Source organism: Protopterus annectens, chromosome 16.part0, assembly GCF_019279795.1.
Source record: "Protopterus annectens isolate FY-2018-M chromosome 16.part0, PAN1.0, whole genome shotgun sequence".
Lineage (NCBI taxonomy): Eukaryota > Metazoa > Chordata > Ceratodontiformes > Protopteridae > Protopterus > Protopterus annectens.
Genome location: NC_056750.1, coordinates 178,449,220 through 178,467,665, shown reverse-complemented (window position 1 = coordinate 178,467,665; position 18,446 = coordinate 178,449,220). Strand labels below are relative to the sequence as shown.

Here is an 18,446-nt window from a genome sequence, read left to right as displayed (position 1 = left end):
TGTAAGACAGAGCTGTATATTTGTAAGCATGATTATGACAGGTTGTGTGACTACTAACCACTGTATGTCCAAATAAATGAAGACATTTAATGTACTAAATACAGTCAGTGGTTTGATAGCAGTGTAGATTCTCATGCAGTTGGTTGTGTGATGAATGACCCCAGCTGTGTGTTGCCAAGCAGCTTCTGTGGCAGAGAGGACTAAAACATCCATCCTCTTTCCTGAAGCTGTATTGGTGTGAGGGTTCCAATCCTGATAGATGTAGAAATTTTGGATGTGTACTATCAATTGGTACTGTGCTTTTGCTGACTTTGATTATGTGTCCCTTACTTTCCCTTGCTTTTAATATTTGTCCTCTTTGTCTTATTTTAATTCCACATTTGTATGATGCACCTCATGTAGAAAATATGTTTGAAAAGGCTTATTTAGTTTGCGTGAAGCACCTCATTGCTCAAACAGGGGAAAACAAGATTATCACAAAGCAGACTGCCAAAAATAGAAAGTGAATACATTCAATTATTGCTCTTAACAACTGGGAAATCCTGGCCTGGAGTACAGATAGGACTGGGATATAGGAGCAGGTATATATATCACAAAATAGTAAGTCTTAGGCATTTGCAATGTAGCTTGTGTTTGCACACTGCTTAGCTATGTCCTAACAGGTCTATCTCGCATGCATGTCCACTTAGTTAACCATTACACAAATCCAATGTTTCTTGAGCTATTACATTGTGTGTGTGTGTGTGTGTGTGTGTGTGTGTGTGTGTGTGTGTGTGTGTGTGTGTGTGTGTGTGTGTGTATGTGTATATATATATATATATATATATATATATATATATATATATATATATATGTATATACATACACAACATGGCCTTGCTTGGTAGACATAATTTCTCAATCCTCATGTTTGCAAAATCATTTGCAGCTTTAACATCTGAAGTATAGATGTGAATGGAGTTAACTGTAAAATAAAGATGTTTCAGAACATGACCATTTCTCATTAAGCAACTACTGCTGACTCATTTGGAAGTTGTTGCTGATATTTCAGTCGGCTGCAGCATAAAAGTTGTGGGGTCCTGTAAAAGTGAGGCCCAGGGTATATTCCACATTTTCACCTCCTTCTCTGGCACTGTGCAATTTTACTCAAAAAGAATGGCATTTCCTGTTCTCCTGTGTTTGTCCTGCTATTCTGTCACGTACAGTTCTTCTTGATAACACATTTACTTAGAACATATTCTGGCATCTAGTCCCTCAGGACAGTTTGCAGTGATAATACAAATCCCATAATGTTTATAAACATTCAGGTTGTTGCAGCAGATGAGTTGTACTTACTTTCACATGTTTCAAAATATTTTTTTCCTTCTAGATTAGTTATGGTTCATCAGTGGCATTGTTGAGCAACAAGAAACAGTTCCCTTCATTCCTCCGTACTGTTCCTAATGACAAATTCCAAACTATTGGCTTAGCCCATCTGCTGATATATTTTGGTTGGACCTGGGTTGGAATCCTGGCAGAGGAAAGTGACTATGGACAACAGGGCAGTCAAACAGTAAAAGAAGAGCTCCTTAAGTCTGAAGCTTGTATTGCTTTCTTTGAAACAATTCCTGTGGCTTACAGTGAGAGAAAGACCCAGAGAATTATCGGCGTTATAAAGGGATCATCTGCAAATGCCATTCTGGCCTTCTCTAGTGATGAAGCTCTGAGTCCTGTTTTGGAAGTTATATCCAAGCATAACATTACTAACAAGATCTGGCTTGCTTCAGATGGATGGTTTTACTCTCCCATCTTTTCCAATGATAATATTATTAAAACATTAAATGGCACAATTGGATTTGTGTACCACAAAGGTGAAATGCCTTACTTTAAAGAACATCTTGTAAATGTTAATCCTTTTAAAACTCCAAATGACATATTTGTGAAGGAGTTTTGGGAGGTGGCTTTTAGTTGTAAATGGTGGCAATATAACTTGAGTCTGCCTGCAAGAAAAACAGAAAATGAAGAAACCCTGTTTTGTTCTGGGAGGGAAAACCTAAAAGAACTGAATAACCCCTTCACAGACATCTCTTCCCTAACCGTTCCGTACAAAGTTTACCAAGCAGTATTTGCAACTGCACAGGCTTTGCATGACATGTTTTCATGTTCCCCAGGTTATGGCTTCCTGGAAAATGGATCATGCCCTGACATGCACCACTTTGAACCCTGGCAGGTAAGTTCAGTAGATAAAACAGACAATTAACTAATATTAACTAAAACAGATACTTTTGTACCATAGGCAGATCATAAATAATGCAATCATGTAATTCCAACTGATACTGCTATCAAAGCTTAAACTTAGATCTGTTTTTAGTCAGCCATCTAGCTTTGGTAAGTAAACTTTTAATGCACCCAGACAACTTCTTAATATCCAAAACTGCTTTAAGCTAATGTGATATGCACAAATCTTTCACAACAAACAATATTCTCATACTTGTTCGGTGCCACAATACTACAGTTTGCAGGACCATAATGACCATTGATTTATGTTTAATATTTCTTAATATTTACTGTATTTTTTTGCAAGTTAAGTTTATCCATTGTTTTCTATAACACATTGTATTATTTACTTATTCTACAAGTCATAAAAAGGGCCCCTCCACGTACAGACATGTATCTAAACATGTTTTTTTATAAATTATTCATTTATTAGCAAACTTAACTCCTCTCAAGACAGTAATAGTTTGCTTGTGAGATATTAAAATATTCAGTTTTTTTTACAATTAAATCAGTTATTTTTATCATTAAATCTTTACTTCTCAAATGCAGACAGTGTGCTGGCAATTATAGTTCCAACTGTGGACTAGGATTAGCTGCAAAAAGCATATCTCACCTGATCTTTATAGAAATAGCGATTTTATTAGCAGATAATGAACAAATCACCCACTACCCACCCTAATATCCCCTGCTAACCATTCTGACATCACTTACTAGTCATCCTTAAATCTCCAGAAAATCAACAGCTAGCCATTCTGTCATTAACTACTAATTATCCAGACATCACCCACTACCATTCTGACATTGCTCACTAGCCATTCTCACATCACCCACTAGCCATACTATTACTGCCCATTTGCCAGGCCATTTTCCCATCTCAAGCCAGACCATTTCCCTTCTCACTAATGTAGTCCTTTGTTTCACTGGATCTGTAGTTGAGCTTCTCTACAGGTTTCCATTGCTTTAGCATATCTGCAAAAATCATCCGTTTTTAATAATTCATTCCTTTTGTTACCTCACAGCAAGAGGTTCTCCCGTTCGATTCTCGGCTGGGCTTGGGAGTACCTTCTGTGTGGAGTCTGCATGTCCTCCCGGCAGTTGGGTAGCATTCGAAAGACATGCGTGCGTAAATGGGCATGCCTTCGTTGAAGGTTGGGCGTCGAGCTGGCACCTCGGTGTTTCGTAAAACTCTACTGCCTATCATTAGTGGACCGGAGTTCCACTGTGGCGACCCCTTACCGGGAAAAAGCCGAAAGACAAACAACCTTAGTCCAATGATCAGAAATAAATTTAATGTAATGCTTTAATTAATTTACAAAGGGACTTTTGGTCACCTCATCCATGTAGTTAACAAACAAACATACAAACAAACAACCAAACTTCCAGAAAGAGGCATTAAAGGTCAATTAATATAAATGTTGCTAGTGCGGGCTGTAATTAAAATGGAAAGAAATCGCTTGGATATCAGTTGCGCATTTGCTAATGTGCAAAAGTCCTTGAAAATGGTACCAAACAAAGAATAATAAATAAAAACACTGATACATTTAAAGCTATGCCACTATGATTATAGATTTTCATGAACATTCACTTCCCATAAATTTTCTTTTCCACATAAATAATCATTTAGAATATCAATTATTCAGTACTTACCTGTTTTCTTATTGCTTATTCAGCTATATATTGATAAGCATATAATGTGCTTGTACTGATTTGGTATAATATCTCTATAAATTTTTCAAACAGTTCTACAAATATATCTGGAGTCATTCATCACTTTACCTCAATACATACTTACAGTGCCAACATATTCCTACAACATGCAGCTCTGCTTCAAGATTTGTCATTACAAGACTCAAAATATTTCCTGTGCATGCAATAACAGAACTACCCAAGATCACATCTGACTTTTTACCTGTTTTAAACAGAACAGATTAGTTTGTTTGGCTTGATAGCTGAGACACTAAGATTATTAAAGTTTTTCTTTTTCTGGCTATTTGTTTATTGTAGTAAGTTTGTTTGACTTGTCTGATTTTTTTTGTTGTTGTTGTTTGTTTGCTTGCTTGCTTGTTTGTTTATTTGTAGCTACTTTGAGTGAAAATTGCTCAGTATGCTCAGATATAAATTCCTATAATTGTTTTCTATTCAATGTACAAATAAGCAGAGTTGAGAGACCATATGCTACAGATTCCATTGGATCTATAGTTAAGGGCTATCCATTTGTAGACTACTCTATAAATGGCCATGTGAGAACAACTGGTTTTGACCTCATCCAGATGGAAAACAAATAAAGCGTATTTCACAGGGCACCCCCCCCTTCACACTTCATATGGGGTTAAGCCTCCACACCTCCTGAAATTATATATACTAGTTCCATGAACGCACAAAGATGAACAAGGAATGAATATCTTAGAACAAAAGAACAACTGCTACTATATCCTTAGAAGGTACACTAGTAGTGGTATAAGATGCATCAGCAGTGATTTCACGTGGAAAACAATGATTGAGGAGTTCACATTTCATGAGTTGAAGTTGACCAGATAGTACCTTATCCATTTTAAGCTTGACAAAGACTAGGAAAGCTGAATCTGTAACATCATCTATGGCATTAATAGTCTTGTAGCATAATGAAATTAATTTTTACTTACTGTACAACAGGTCCTCATCCTTAAAGAGCAAAATATAAATAAAGAAAGAACAAAGGAGTACTTGCACCATGTTGATAAATCTGTAACTCCTTACCTGTATCCATCAGGTAAATACCTTCCCTTCAGTCCTTTAAAACCATTCTGATAGACTTCCTAGACAAAATTTGGCTCTGTTCATAGGATCATAGGATTTTACTAGGGTAATGGCTCTAGGGTCCTTACAAACCTAGCCAAGTTATACCCTTATTTCCATGATCAGCACCTATTGCCCCTGTCCAAGAGGGACACAGGTAGAACCCCAGAGGTGAATTTATGGTTACCCATCCAATCGTCCAGATTGCATTTGAAGAGGGCCAATGAGGTGCTCAATTTGACATGAAGTGGAAGTCTCTTCCAAAGGTTTGGTAAACTCTGGGAGACAAATCTGTCCCTCCAGCAGGTTATATTAATGTCACATATCAGGTTAAGATTTTTAGAACGAGTAACCCATGTATCATTTGACTTATGGATATACAACATTTCCAGTAAAGCAGGGTCAGAGACGACCTTATACACAAGGCAGAGATCATCTCTGAGTAGTCTGCATGAAACAGAATAAAGTGACAGTGATTTCCAGTGATCCACATAGGGCAGATGCTGAAGACCTTGAATTTTCCTCGTGAGAAATCTTTGTGGTCTCTTCAATTGCTGCAAGTGCTTGGAAAGGTACAAAGGTATATACCAAAAGAGGCATTGTACTCAATTATTGGCCTAATGAGGGAAGATTACAGGTTATAACTTCTTTTTTTTCTGGAGTCAATGTCCTTACTTATGAGATGAGCAATATAGAATGCCCTTCTTACACCTGTGGAAACGTGGTGATCAAAGGTAAGGTTGCTGTCAACCTGTGTTCCCAAGTCTCTCACTACTGAGTGCGTACTCAGGGTGTTGCTATTTCTGTGGTAGTTTGCAGGGGCAGCACTCTTACTTGAAAGGGATGATAATACATTTTTTGCATTGAGTTTAAAGCCATGACATTGGCACCAATCATTTGTTTGTGTAAGATCCTTTTGTAGGAAGTTGACATCATTTGGAGATTCTATGACTGCTCACAGTTTGCAGTCATCAGCAGACTTTGTCAGCCATAGACCTTTAGTTTTTGCTTCTACTTCAGATACATAGATTCCAAACCTTAGAGCTTCCAGGAGTGATCCCTATGGAACACCACTGTTTACAGGTCTGCTTTTTGAAGTAAATTCCCCTATTTTGACTATATGTATTCTATCAGTGAGTCAGAGTTAGCGACCCATCTAATGATATAAGGTTGATACTTTGCTGGGTGAGTTTGTCAATGATGCCTGAGTGGGGGATAGTGTCAAAAGCCTTGGCTAAGTCTAGGTAGACTGTATGCACAGATTTCCCCTCATCCAGGTCCTTGGTGACTGTCTCGAAGAAGTCTACCAGGTTTAACAGGCATGATCGTCCTTTGACAAATCCAAATAGAGTAGGGTCAAGTGTTTGGAGATTACCTATATCTTTGTGGATAAGGTCCATGATGATTTACCAAAAACCACGAACTAAAGGGAAGCTGTAATAGTCCAAACCAACCAATGTAGAATACAACTTCAGGAAGAATGCCAATGAATATCCAAGTTCAAAAATGAATAGGTGCTGGTTTAAAACTTTCTTTATTGCCACAAGACCAAGGTTAACGCCAGTATATTCCACTAAAAACACACGTTTTCGTTGCTGAAATGCAACTTCATCAGACCAAAAGAACATCTGAATGAATGGTAATATATACTAATTTTAATACAACATGTGATTCCTATTAACTGGTTAAAGGTATACATCCTAAAATAGCATATGATATGGTTTGTGTATGCCTTCAGCAAAATGGTAAAATGCCTGAACAATTTTACCAACATGTTATGATTCAACACATAAATCATAAATATACATATCTATTGAAATACTAACATACAAATTTCTCCTTGTTAGACCCTATTATTAAAAAATGTTATATAAAACCATAAAATACTCTAATATAAGGGTAAATAATCTACATTCTACTAGCCTTGAGTTTTAATATAGGCTTGATGGAAATATAATCGTTCAAACCTGGCTTCTTGTTGGATTCCAACGAAATCTGCCAATGGGTCTCCCTTTCTTCCAATTTGGCCTGCCAAGGTCCTCCCCTGGGGTCCGGATTGATCTTTTCTAATACAAAGAATCTATATTTGGCTGTGGGGCATGTCTGTGTATGTTTGTACAAGGCATTGTTGATATTAGCTTTTTTTACATCATACATATGTTCGTATATCCTACGTTTAAGAGTACGTTCTGTTTTGCCCACATAATAGGCTGGGCACTGTAAACAGATTGCAAGGTAAACTACTCTGGTGCTGTTGCAATTGTAATACTCTCTTGCTTTTACTACTCTATCCAAAGCTGTAATAGTAACTGCTTCATCCTGTATGATGTAAGAACACTGTGGACAAGTACCACATTTATAGGTGCCTTTGCGTACACGTGTTGTTTTATTTTCCGTGTGTACTTGTTCTAATAGTGTTTTAATGTTTTTGCCCCTACTGAAAACCATCTTAAATTCTTTTCCTTGTAAATTAGGTAGATCCGTAATGGCCATAAAGGCATCCCACTCTTGCATAATAATATTTCTAATATCTGTTGAATTTGAACTATATTGGGTAATAAAGGCATGTGGAAAATCCACATTGTTGTCTACTGTTTTCTGCTCAGGTGTAGTAGTACCTATCCCCAATATTGGGTTATATCTATCCTTTCTGCCCTTAATCACCTGTTCCTGGATTGGATTAATAAATGTTACAGGGTATCCTCTGTTCATGAACATTGATTTTAAATTGTGACATTCACTTAGGAATTCATCATCTTCTGAGGTCATACGTGAAATCCTTACGTACTGTCCTTTAACAATGCCCCTTTTCTGATGAAATGGGTGAGAGCTATTGAAATGAATGTAACTGTTGGAATAGGTAGGCTTTCTGTATACTTTGGATTTAAAACCCCCTTGTGCTCTCTTGCTAAGAAGGACATCTAAGTACTCTACCCTATCCTCAGATATTTGATGGGTAAATTTGAGGAAATCCGTGGTGTTTGCTAAGTATTCCATAAATTCCTGGATATCACTATGGGACCCTATCCAAAAAATACAGATATCATCCAAAATCTTTTGCTATACCCAATGCACTATTGAGGACAAATTGCTTTGCCCATATTGAGAGAATGATGTCTGCGTAGAACATTTGCCCCATAGCAACCTGAGATCTGCTGTAAAATTCTCCCCGAATGAATGAAATTATGATATAAAACTAATTTCATTAAGTTCATAATAAAAGCTGTCCCTGGATTGACATTAGGACTAGCTGAAATAGCCTCGTCCAACCATTGTAGGCCTGTTTCGTGAGGAATAACAGAGAACAGGTCTACCACGTCTATGGTAAGGAATTTAAGGTTGGGTTTGTCCAGGTCTGGGGTGATCTGTTTCAAGAATTCCCAGGAATCTTTGAGAAGATGTGATGACTTGGGCCATATTTCCTTGAATTTATAATCTAGAAACTTGGAAATGGTGGAAATCTTGGAACCTTGAGCCGCTACTATGGGTCGGAGTGGGGGGTTTTCTAGGTCTTTGTGGACCTTAGGAACTCCGAAGATAGAAGGAATTTTGGGTTCCTGATGGAATAGGAAGTTGTAGATGTTTAAATCAATCATTCCTAAATCCCTTAGTTTTTGTATAGCCAAATCTATTTTTTTGTAGGCTATGTTGATTTCATTTATTGATACTATAGTGTATCTATCAGTGTTGTTAAGTAAATTCAACATCTTACCTTCATATAAGGTCTGGTCCATAATAATTATCCCCCCTCCTTTATCTGGTTCCATGATTCTAATATTGGGGTCTGATCTCAAAGTTTCCAAAAGCTCTCTCTCAGGAAAAGTTAAATTTGTTCCATATTTTTTCTTTGGTACCCCTTGTTTTCTGATCTTTTGTTCTATTCTCATCTCCAAGTTTCTAAGTTGTGGGTGTAATGGGGGATTAAATGTACTGGTTTTATGTGGTATCCCCTTCTGACCATAATCTGTATGGCCCATCAGGTTTTCTAAATTTAATTTCCTGATAAAGAGCTTCAAGTCTATGATCACTTTAGTAATATCACTATGTTTACTAGGGACATATTTAAGTCCCTTGGACAATATGTCCCTAGTAAACATAGTGACATTACTAAAGTGATCATAGACTTGAAGCTCTTTATCAGGAAATTAAATTTAGAGAACCTGATGGGCCAAACAGATTATGGTCAGAAGGGGATACCACATAAAACCAGTACATTTAATCCCCCATTACACCCACAACTTAGAAACTTGGAGATGAGAATAGAACAAAAGATCAGGAAACAAGGGGTACCAAAGAAAAAATATGGAACAAATTTAACTTTTCCTGAGAGAGAGCTTTTGGAAACTTTGAGATCAGACCCCAATATCAGAATCATGGAACCAGATAAAGGAGGGGGGATAATTATTATGGACCAGACTTTATATGAAGGTAAGATGTTGAATTTACTTAACAACACTGACAGATACACTACAGTATCAATAAACGAAATCAATATAGCCTACAAAAAAATAGATTTGGCTATACAAAAACTAAGGGATTTAGGAATGATTGATTTAAACATCTACAACTTCCTATTCCATCAGGAACCCAAAATTCCTTCTATCTTCGGAGTTCCTAAGGTCCACAAAGACCTAGAAAACCCCCCACTCCGACCCATAGTAGCGGCTCAAGGTTCCAAGATTTCCACCATTTCCAAGTTTCTAGATTATAAATTCAAGGAAATATGGCCCAAGTCATCACATCTTCTCAAAGATTCCTGGGAATTCTTGAAACAGATCACCCCAGACCTGGACAAACCCAACCTTAAATTCCTTACCATAGACGTGGTAGACCTGTTCTCTGTTATTCCTCACGAAACAGGCCTACAATGGTTGGACGAGGCTATTTCAGCTAGTCCTAATGTCAATCCAGGGGACAGCTTTGTTATTATGAACTTAATGAAATTAGTTTTATATCATAATTTCATTCATTTCGGGGGAGAATTTTACAAGCAGATTTCTGGTGTTGCTATGGGGGCAAATTGTGCCCCTACTTACGCATACATCATTCTCTCAATATGGGAAAGCAAATTTGTCCTCAATAGTGCATATAGCAAACATTGGGTAGCCTATTACAGATTTTTGGATGATATCTGTATTTTTTGGATAGGGTCCTGTAGTGAAATCGAGGAATTTATGGAATACTTAGCAAATACAACGGATTTCCTCAAATTTACCCATCAAATATCTGAGGATAGGGTAGAGTACTTAGATGTCCTTCTCAGCAAGAGAGCACAAGGGGGTTTCAAATCCAAAGTATACAGAAAGCCTACCTATTCCAACAGTTACATTCATTTTAATAGCTCTCACCCATTTCATCAGAAAAGGGGTATTGTTAAAGGACAGTACGTAAGGATTTCACGTATGACCTCAGAGGATGATGAATTCCTAAGTGAATGTCATAATTTAAAATCTATGTTTATGAACAGAGGATACCCTGTAACGTTTATTAACCCAATCCAGGAACAGGTGATTAAGGGCAGAAAGGATAGATACAACCCAATATTGGGGACAGGTACTACTACACCTGAGCAGAAAACAGTAGACAACAATGTGGATTTTCCACATGCTTTTATTACCCAATACAGTTCAAACTCAACAGATATTAGAAATATTATTATGCAAGAATGGGATGCCTTTATGGCCATTACTGATCTACCTAACTTACAAGGAAAAGAATTTAAGATGGTTTTCAGTAGGGGAAAAAATATTAAAAGTTTACTAGAACAAGTACCCACAGAAAACAAAACAACACGTGTACGCAAAGGCACCTATAAATGTGGTACTTGTCCACAGTGTTCATACATCATACAGGACGAAGCAGTTACTATCACAGCTTTGGATAGAGTAGTAAAAGCAAGAGAGTATTACAATTGCAACAGCACCAGAGTAGTTTACCTTGCAATCTGTTTACAGTGCCCAGCCTATTATGTGGGCAAAACAGAACGTACTCTTAAACGCAGGATATACGAACATATGTATGATGTAAAAAAAGCTAATATCAACAATGCTCTGTACAAACATACACAGACATGCACCACAGCCCAATATAGATTCTTTGTACTAGAAAAGATCAACCCGGACCCCAGGGGAGGACCTTGGCAGGCCAAATTGGAAGAAAGGGAGACCCATTGGCAGATTTCGTTGGAATCCAACAAGAAGCCAGGCTTGAACGATTACATTTCCATTAAGCCTATATTAAAACTCAAGGCTAGTAGAATGTAGATTTTTTACCCTTATATTAGAGTATTTTATGGTTTTATATAACATTTTTAATAATAGGGTCTAACAAGGAGAAATTTGTATGTTAGTATTTCAATAGATATGTATATTTATGATTTATGTGTTGAATCATAACATGTTGGTAAAATTGTTCAGGCATTTTACCATTTTGCTGAAGGCATACACAAACCATATCATATGCTATTTTAGGATGTATACCTTTAACCAGTTAATAGGAATCACATGTTGTATTAAAATTAGTATATATTACCATTCATTCAGATGTTCTTTTGGTCTGAGGAAGTTGCATTTTAGCAACGAAAACGTGTGCTTTTAGTGGAATATACTGGCGTTAACCTTGGTTTTGTGGCAATAAAGAAAGTTTTTAACCAGCACCTATTCATTTTTGAACTTGGATATTCATTGGCATTCTTCCTGAAGTTGTATTCTACATTGGTCCATGATGATTTGCTCCATGGCCTTGCAGATAAGGCTAGTCAGGCTAAAAGAGCTGTAGTTCCTGGGGTCAGTGGAAGCACCACCTTTGTGCAAGGGAATACCAGTGGCCATTATCCATTCAGCTGGGGCCTGGGATGAAGCTGGTGCTTAGACTATGATTGAAAAGAGTACCCAGTAGTGTTGCTAATTATTGTTGGAGCCCATGTAGGATGCAGCCTGGAATGTTATCAGGTCCCATAGATGCTGTGCTTTTGGACTTAGAGAGGGCATTTACAACCTAGTCTTTAGAGACACAAGGTAAGAGACAGGTGGTAGGGATGTCATCCGGTATGTTTGGTGGGGACACGAGAGTGAAGTTTTCATAGAACATACCGGCCAACAGGTTAGCTATGTCAACAGGCTCGGTATACGTGGTATAATTACCTACCAGTTCAGTATATATCTGGGCCTTTCCTTTTAGGTTATGGATGTAATTAAAGAGCGCCTTATGGTTATCCTTAGTTGAGGAAGCTAAACTGGATTCATAGTTTGCTTTGGATGACTTCACAAGAAGTCTTATTTGCTTGTTTAAGCTGTGGAGGAAATGTTTCCAGTTTAGGGCTCACTCCCTCTTACTCCTAAGCAGCAATTTCTTCCTCTTATTGTAAAGCCTGTTAATGGCAGTTGTTCACCAGGCAAGTTTGATCTTCCTTGAGGAGCTTGTTTTGTTCCTATCAGGTACAGCCAAGTCAATCAAGTTCTACAGGTCTTTATGTAAAGCATTGGTGCAGAACTTGGCATAGCTGCCAGTTCCATCTGAGGGGACAGGTGCAGTGAAGCTATTTATATCATCCCATAAGAGATTATAATCTACTTTAGAGAAGTTTTTTAGTTTAGTTGCTGCAGGGGGGAGGGGGTCAGGTGTGATAGTTACTTTGAATGAGACTGATTTCTGGTCAGCTCTCACACCAGGGAAGACCTCATAGTGGGGGTGCTACAGTGGTCCCCCATATTGGTAAGTACCAGATCCAGGATGTTGGCACCCCCAGGGCATTGAAGTTAATGAAGTTGAGGAACCTTTGAGCAAGTTAGTTGGAGCACGAGTAATTTACCCAGTCAAATGGATGGGTAGTTAAAGTCACCCAAAACCATGATTTTTTTATGTATCTTGATAGACTCAAGTAGATCCAAATAGGCAGACTGGGAGTCCTAATTCATGGAGAGGGTCCTGTAGCTGGCAATGACTTGAATAGGTGTCCTACCAACAGTTAATTGCACCTAAAATATCTCCAGGGAATCATACTGTTCAACCAGTCTGGAGGTGTTTTTATCTTTAATGAATATTGATACACCATCTCCTTTAGTTTTCATGCCTTCAGTTTGTGGACTGAATGTGTGGAAGGAGATGTAACCCAATATGGCTGGGGTGCTTTCCACAGCCTTGAACCAGGTCTACATGACTGCACAAATGCCTGCATCTTCCAAGGGTAGGACTACTTCCAGTGAGTGCAGTTTCATGTTAAGACTTCTAGCATTTAGCAGCATAACCTTGAGGTTATTTTTAGAGATCTGCCTAAAATGGTACTGTGGGGGTGGCAAGAGCCTTAGCCAGTAGCCGAAATCCCAGGGGTGACAGATGAAGACCATCTCTGGCAAAGCATTGTGGTCTGTCGATCATGTCATTCCAGGCTGACAGATACTGGATCCCCATTGAATGACACCAGAAACTAAGCCAGTTATTGAAGTCAATCATTTTCTGTTTGTACTTTGTAATGAGGCATCATCCTATGTGAAGGTAAAATTCTGCTTAGAGCTAGAGACTAGTGTTGTGCTAGTTACTTATAAAAGTAATAAGTTAGTATTACTAGTTACTTTTCAGTGAAAGTAATATATTACTATTACTTATAACATTTCTAAAAAAAGTAATATATTACTATTGCTAGTTACTAACTAAAGTAACATGTTACTTTTACATAAGTGTAGTTTATCAATTATAATATTGAGATTTACTCACACAAGTAAGCACATGCATATAAGTATATTATTACAGTTGTATACACAACATTACAATGATGCTAAAAAGCATTTAACAATTGAAAAACTCCAGCAGGTTACTCTTTATATTTGGGTGTCACAGTGGTGTAGTGGTTAGTGCTGTCAACTCACAGTAAGAGGGTCTCTGGTCCAATTCTCGGCTGGGGTGCCTTCTGTGCACAGTCTGTATGTCTTCCCTGTCAGTTGTCTTGTATATTCCAATGAGATGATGAGGCTTTGGTGTTTGTTTAAAGTGTTTATTACACACAAACACATCAGGATGGATCACTGGAACATAAAGCTTAAATGAACTAGTTAACTAGCTGACTGCTACACACATACATGCTTTCACTCTGGCTGCTTACATAAAATGGCACTCTGCTTGCATATGCTCAGTACTTATATGCATGTGCCCAAGAACTGCAGTGGCTTTAAAGGTACAACAAACACACTATGATCTACATCTTTCTTCATTGATAATTTTGTCATGCAAATGAAAAATGACAGTCAGATACACATAAAAATTATATAAACACATGAACAATAACAATCATGTCCAGGTCGCCATGTATGTAGAATTAGGTCTTGAGATACAACCTGACCTCATTATATAATAACCAAACAAACAAAAGCAAGCCAACTGCTAAAGGCAGACCCACGACAAAGAAAATACTAAGGAATCAGAACTTGGCCAACACGGTTACCAAATGAATAAATACAATAAGAAGCCAAACGTATTTATTATTATGATTATTATTATTATTATTATTATTATTATTATTATTTAAAATAATATTATCAAAAAACAGCCAATCATAGTTACCTCCTCACTTTCAAGGCAGGTTTGAGCGGGATGCCACAATTTAGCCCTGGTAATTTATGTGCCTAGACAGTAATTATGACTGACTGTTTTTTGATTATTTTTTTATTTGATTTGCTGACTTTTATCTTTTTATTATATAATTAATGTAGTTTTTGTATATACTTTTGTTTTAGTTTGGTCTGAAGAAGCGGCAACCCCGCGAAAGTGCTAACCTCAATAAATAAGTTTGGCTTTTTATTGTATTTCTTTATTTATTTGGTGACTATGTTGGCTGACCTACGTTCTGATTCCCTCGTTATATAATAATCAGTACTGGGTTTAGCAACAGGGTCAGTTACTGGGGAATGCTCTTCATTAGGAAGTTCAGGGACACTTTCAGGAACAGGAACAGAAGATGAATTGTTCTCTGGAACAGGAACATTCAATAGCATACTCTGAGAATTAGAGTCTAAGTTACAGACAAGATGCTGTAAAACTGACTCAGACACCAGCAATAAATGTTTCTGATTCCACCTAAATTACATTCCTTGTGCCTCAATGCTGTATGATCTTGGTTGCACACATAGATGTTTTGCAAGTTCTACTCAATCAAAACCTTTTGCTCTCTGCATCCTCACTATCTCTCCTTCTTTTAATGGTTTTTGAGGTTTGCTGGTTTTGCCATAATGGAATTTCGGTGACAAATGCTTTTTCACTTGGAATCAACAAATTCTTACTGATTGGTAGAGTAGTTCTGGTTTGTCTCAACATCATTCTCTGAGCAGGTGAACCAAGTAAATTGTCTCAAGGAATGTTTCAGAGATTAAGCAAATTGAGAAAAATATTAGTTTTGTCTCTTTTGGATTTCACATACAACTGTTTTACACTTTGAACTACATGTTCAGCCAAGCCATTAGATTGTGGATATTCAGGACTAGTAACATGAACAAAGTTCCATGTCTCAGCAAATGTTTTGAACTGCTGACTTATAAACTGTACACCATTGTCAGAAACGACTTTGTGTTGACTATCATGGACAGAAAAATGTCTCTTCAATTTCTTTATGACAGTACCAGGGGTTTGGTTAGGAAGAAGGTCAATCTCAAACCAGTTTGAATAAGAGTCTACTAATACCAAATAATGTTGACCATTCCATTCGAAAATATCAGTGGCTACTGTCGACCAAGGTAGTTCAGGAATCTGGTTCAGCTGAAGTGGTTCTTTTTCTTGGTGCGGTTTAGTGCTATTACAAATTGAACAAACTGAGATTTCTTTCTCGATATCGTTTGACATAGAAGGCGAAAATACTAGTCCTCTTGCCCTTCTTTTGGTAGAATCAGTTCCCGAGTGACCTCAGAGCAAGATTTTAATACACTGTTGTTGCAAGGATTTTGGAACTGCTACTTTTGGACCTTTCTTGATTATACCATCTGCCATTAAATCTTGTCTCAATAAGGAAAATACTGCTGCACATCTAGTGATAAACAAGATTGTTTTGCTTGCCATCTGTGACTGATAAAATGGTTCAACTTCTAGGAAAATGGATCGGAAGCTGTTTGATTTCTAAGTCCATCAAGCCATGTGGAAGAAAGATTTCTCACTTCCACAACTTCAAAATCATCTTTTTCATGTCATGCTGGTCATTGGTTTGTCTGGGCAATCTGGATAAAGTATCAGCAAGATAAAAATTTTGCCTTTTGTGTAAACCATATTGAAATTGCACTTTTGCAGTTTTAACATCATGTGTTACAATCTAGCTGGAGCTGTGTGCATTGGTTTTCTCAAAATAGTAACCAGAGGTCGGTGATCAGTTTCAGTCTGGATAGGTCGGCCATAAATATAATCGTTGAACTTCAAACATGCAAACACTATTGCCAAAAGCTCTTTTTTCAATTTGCGCATATTGCATCTCAGTTTGAGTTAGAGTTCAAGATGCATTGGCTACTGGTCTGCCCTCTTGAAGCATTACTGAACCAAAACCATATTTTGAAGCATCACGGGAAAGATTTACAGGTTTATAAACTTGCCCAAATAGTTGATCATGCTAAGAAAACATTCTAAAGATGTGGCATTGTTTGGAGCTGGCATCTCAAGAACTCAAAGTCAAAGTAAACTTTATTGTCATTCAGAAACTACACAAGTGCAAAAATTGAATGAAATTCCCTGTCTCCGGACTCAATGCGCAGACAACATATAGACTATTTTCACAGACATTTACAGATATAACACCTAGCTATTACATCATAGACATGTAGATAGACATACTACTATTGCACATCATTAGAAATATATTTTAACACTTTTCAAAGTGAACACTTACTTGCATGAGACTTTAGTTATTGCACAGGTACTTGGTTAACTGATCCTTGCACAGAAGAGACATTTAAGCATTGTACTGTGAACATTAGAGTTTTGCATTATGGACTATAGAGTGTTGCACTATGGTTAATTTATGAATTTGCAACATGTATTGCACTGAAATAAGAGATATTTTACTGCATTGCTACTGCCATAGATGGCCTATAAGTTACAGTGATGGTGGATATTGCAGAAACTATTAGATGAGACTGCTAACCAGGTTAATGCACAATATGAGACAAGCTTCTACAGTTTCTACTGACCCAGATGACCATCATGGAGTGTAGTAGTTGCTAGAGTTCAGCAGCCTGATGACATTAGGGAAGAATCTCTTCCTGAATCTTGTAGTTCTGCAAGGTATGCTTTGGAAGCACTTTCCAGATGATAGATGCAGGAACAGTCTGTAAGCAGGGTGAGTGCAATCTTTAATTATTCCTCTGGCCCTGCTGAGACATCTGGATAAGTACACATCATTGATAGGTGGTAAGGTGGTGTTGATGATCCTCTCAGCTGTCTTCACCACTCTCTGGAGGGATTTGCACTCAGAGGTAGAGCAGCTTCCATACCATACTGCAGGGTTGTTTGTCAGGATGCTTTCTATAGTACCTCTGTAGAAGGTTGTGAAAACAGTCAATGGGAAATTTCCTCTCCTCAGCCTTCTTAAAAAATGCAATCTCTGGCACTCTTTCTTGACTATGGCATTTGTATTTATGTTCCAAGACAAGTCCTGATTAATGTACAGTCCCAGAAACTTCATGCTTCTAACTCTTTCCACTGTTTCCCCATTGATGGCGAGGGGAGACTGTTCCTTGTGATTCTTCCTGTAGTCCACAATTATCTCTTTTGTCTTGTTCATTTTTAGTGTTACGTTATTTCCACACCAGGTAATCAGTTGTTCCACCTCATCTCTATATGCTGTTTCATCATCATTACTGATGAGGACCACCACCGTTGTGTCATCAGCAAACTTGATGATGTGGTTTGTATTGTACCTGGCTGTAAAATCATGTGTCATGTGTTAACAAACTAGCTAACTGACTGACTGCTACATATATACATGCTTTTAATCCAGCTGCTTACATAAAATGGCACTCTGTTTGCACATGCTCAATACTTTTATGCACGTGCCCATTAACTACAGTGGCTTTAAAGGTACAACACACACACTATGATCTACACACCCTGTGTTAGAGTGGATTTCCTTAGGGTGCTCTGGTTTCCTCCCACATTCCCAAAACATGCTGTAGGTGAATTAGACATTCTAAATGGGCCTTACGTGTGAGTGTGTGCATGCATGTGCCTTCGGAAGAAGGTTGGGCACTGGGCTGGCAACTCGACAATGTAGAACTCCACTACCACTTGTTCTGCAGACTGATGATCCACTGTGGTGATCCCTAAGGGGCACAGTTGAAAGGAGAAGAAGAAAACTAGTCTTTATAGCTAGAGAGTCGCAGATAATAATTAAACCAAACCAGCCAGCAGCACAAGACCTATAAAAACCTATAACATTTGTCTATTTTCAG

General features: G+C 37.7%; 1 protein-coding gene across 1 annotated transcript in view; it reads left to right on the top strand.

The window, feature by feature from the left end:
* LOC122790551 (extracellular calcium-sensing receptor-like) overlaps positions 1–18,446 on the top strand; it is a 317,740-nt gene that overhangs the window by 175,839 nt on the left and 123,455 nt on the right. The window contains exon 2 of the mRNA XM_044058099.1: positions 1,370–2,209. Coding sequence (XP_043914034.1) covers positions 1,370–2,209 — 840 coding nt within the window. The remainder of the gene's footprint in view (positions 1–1,369; positions 2,210–18,446) is intronic.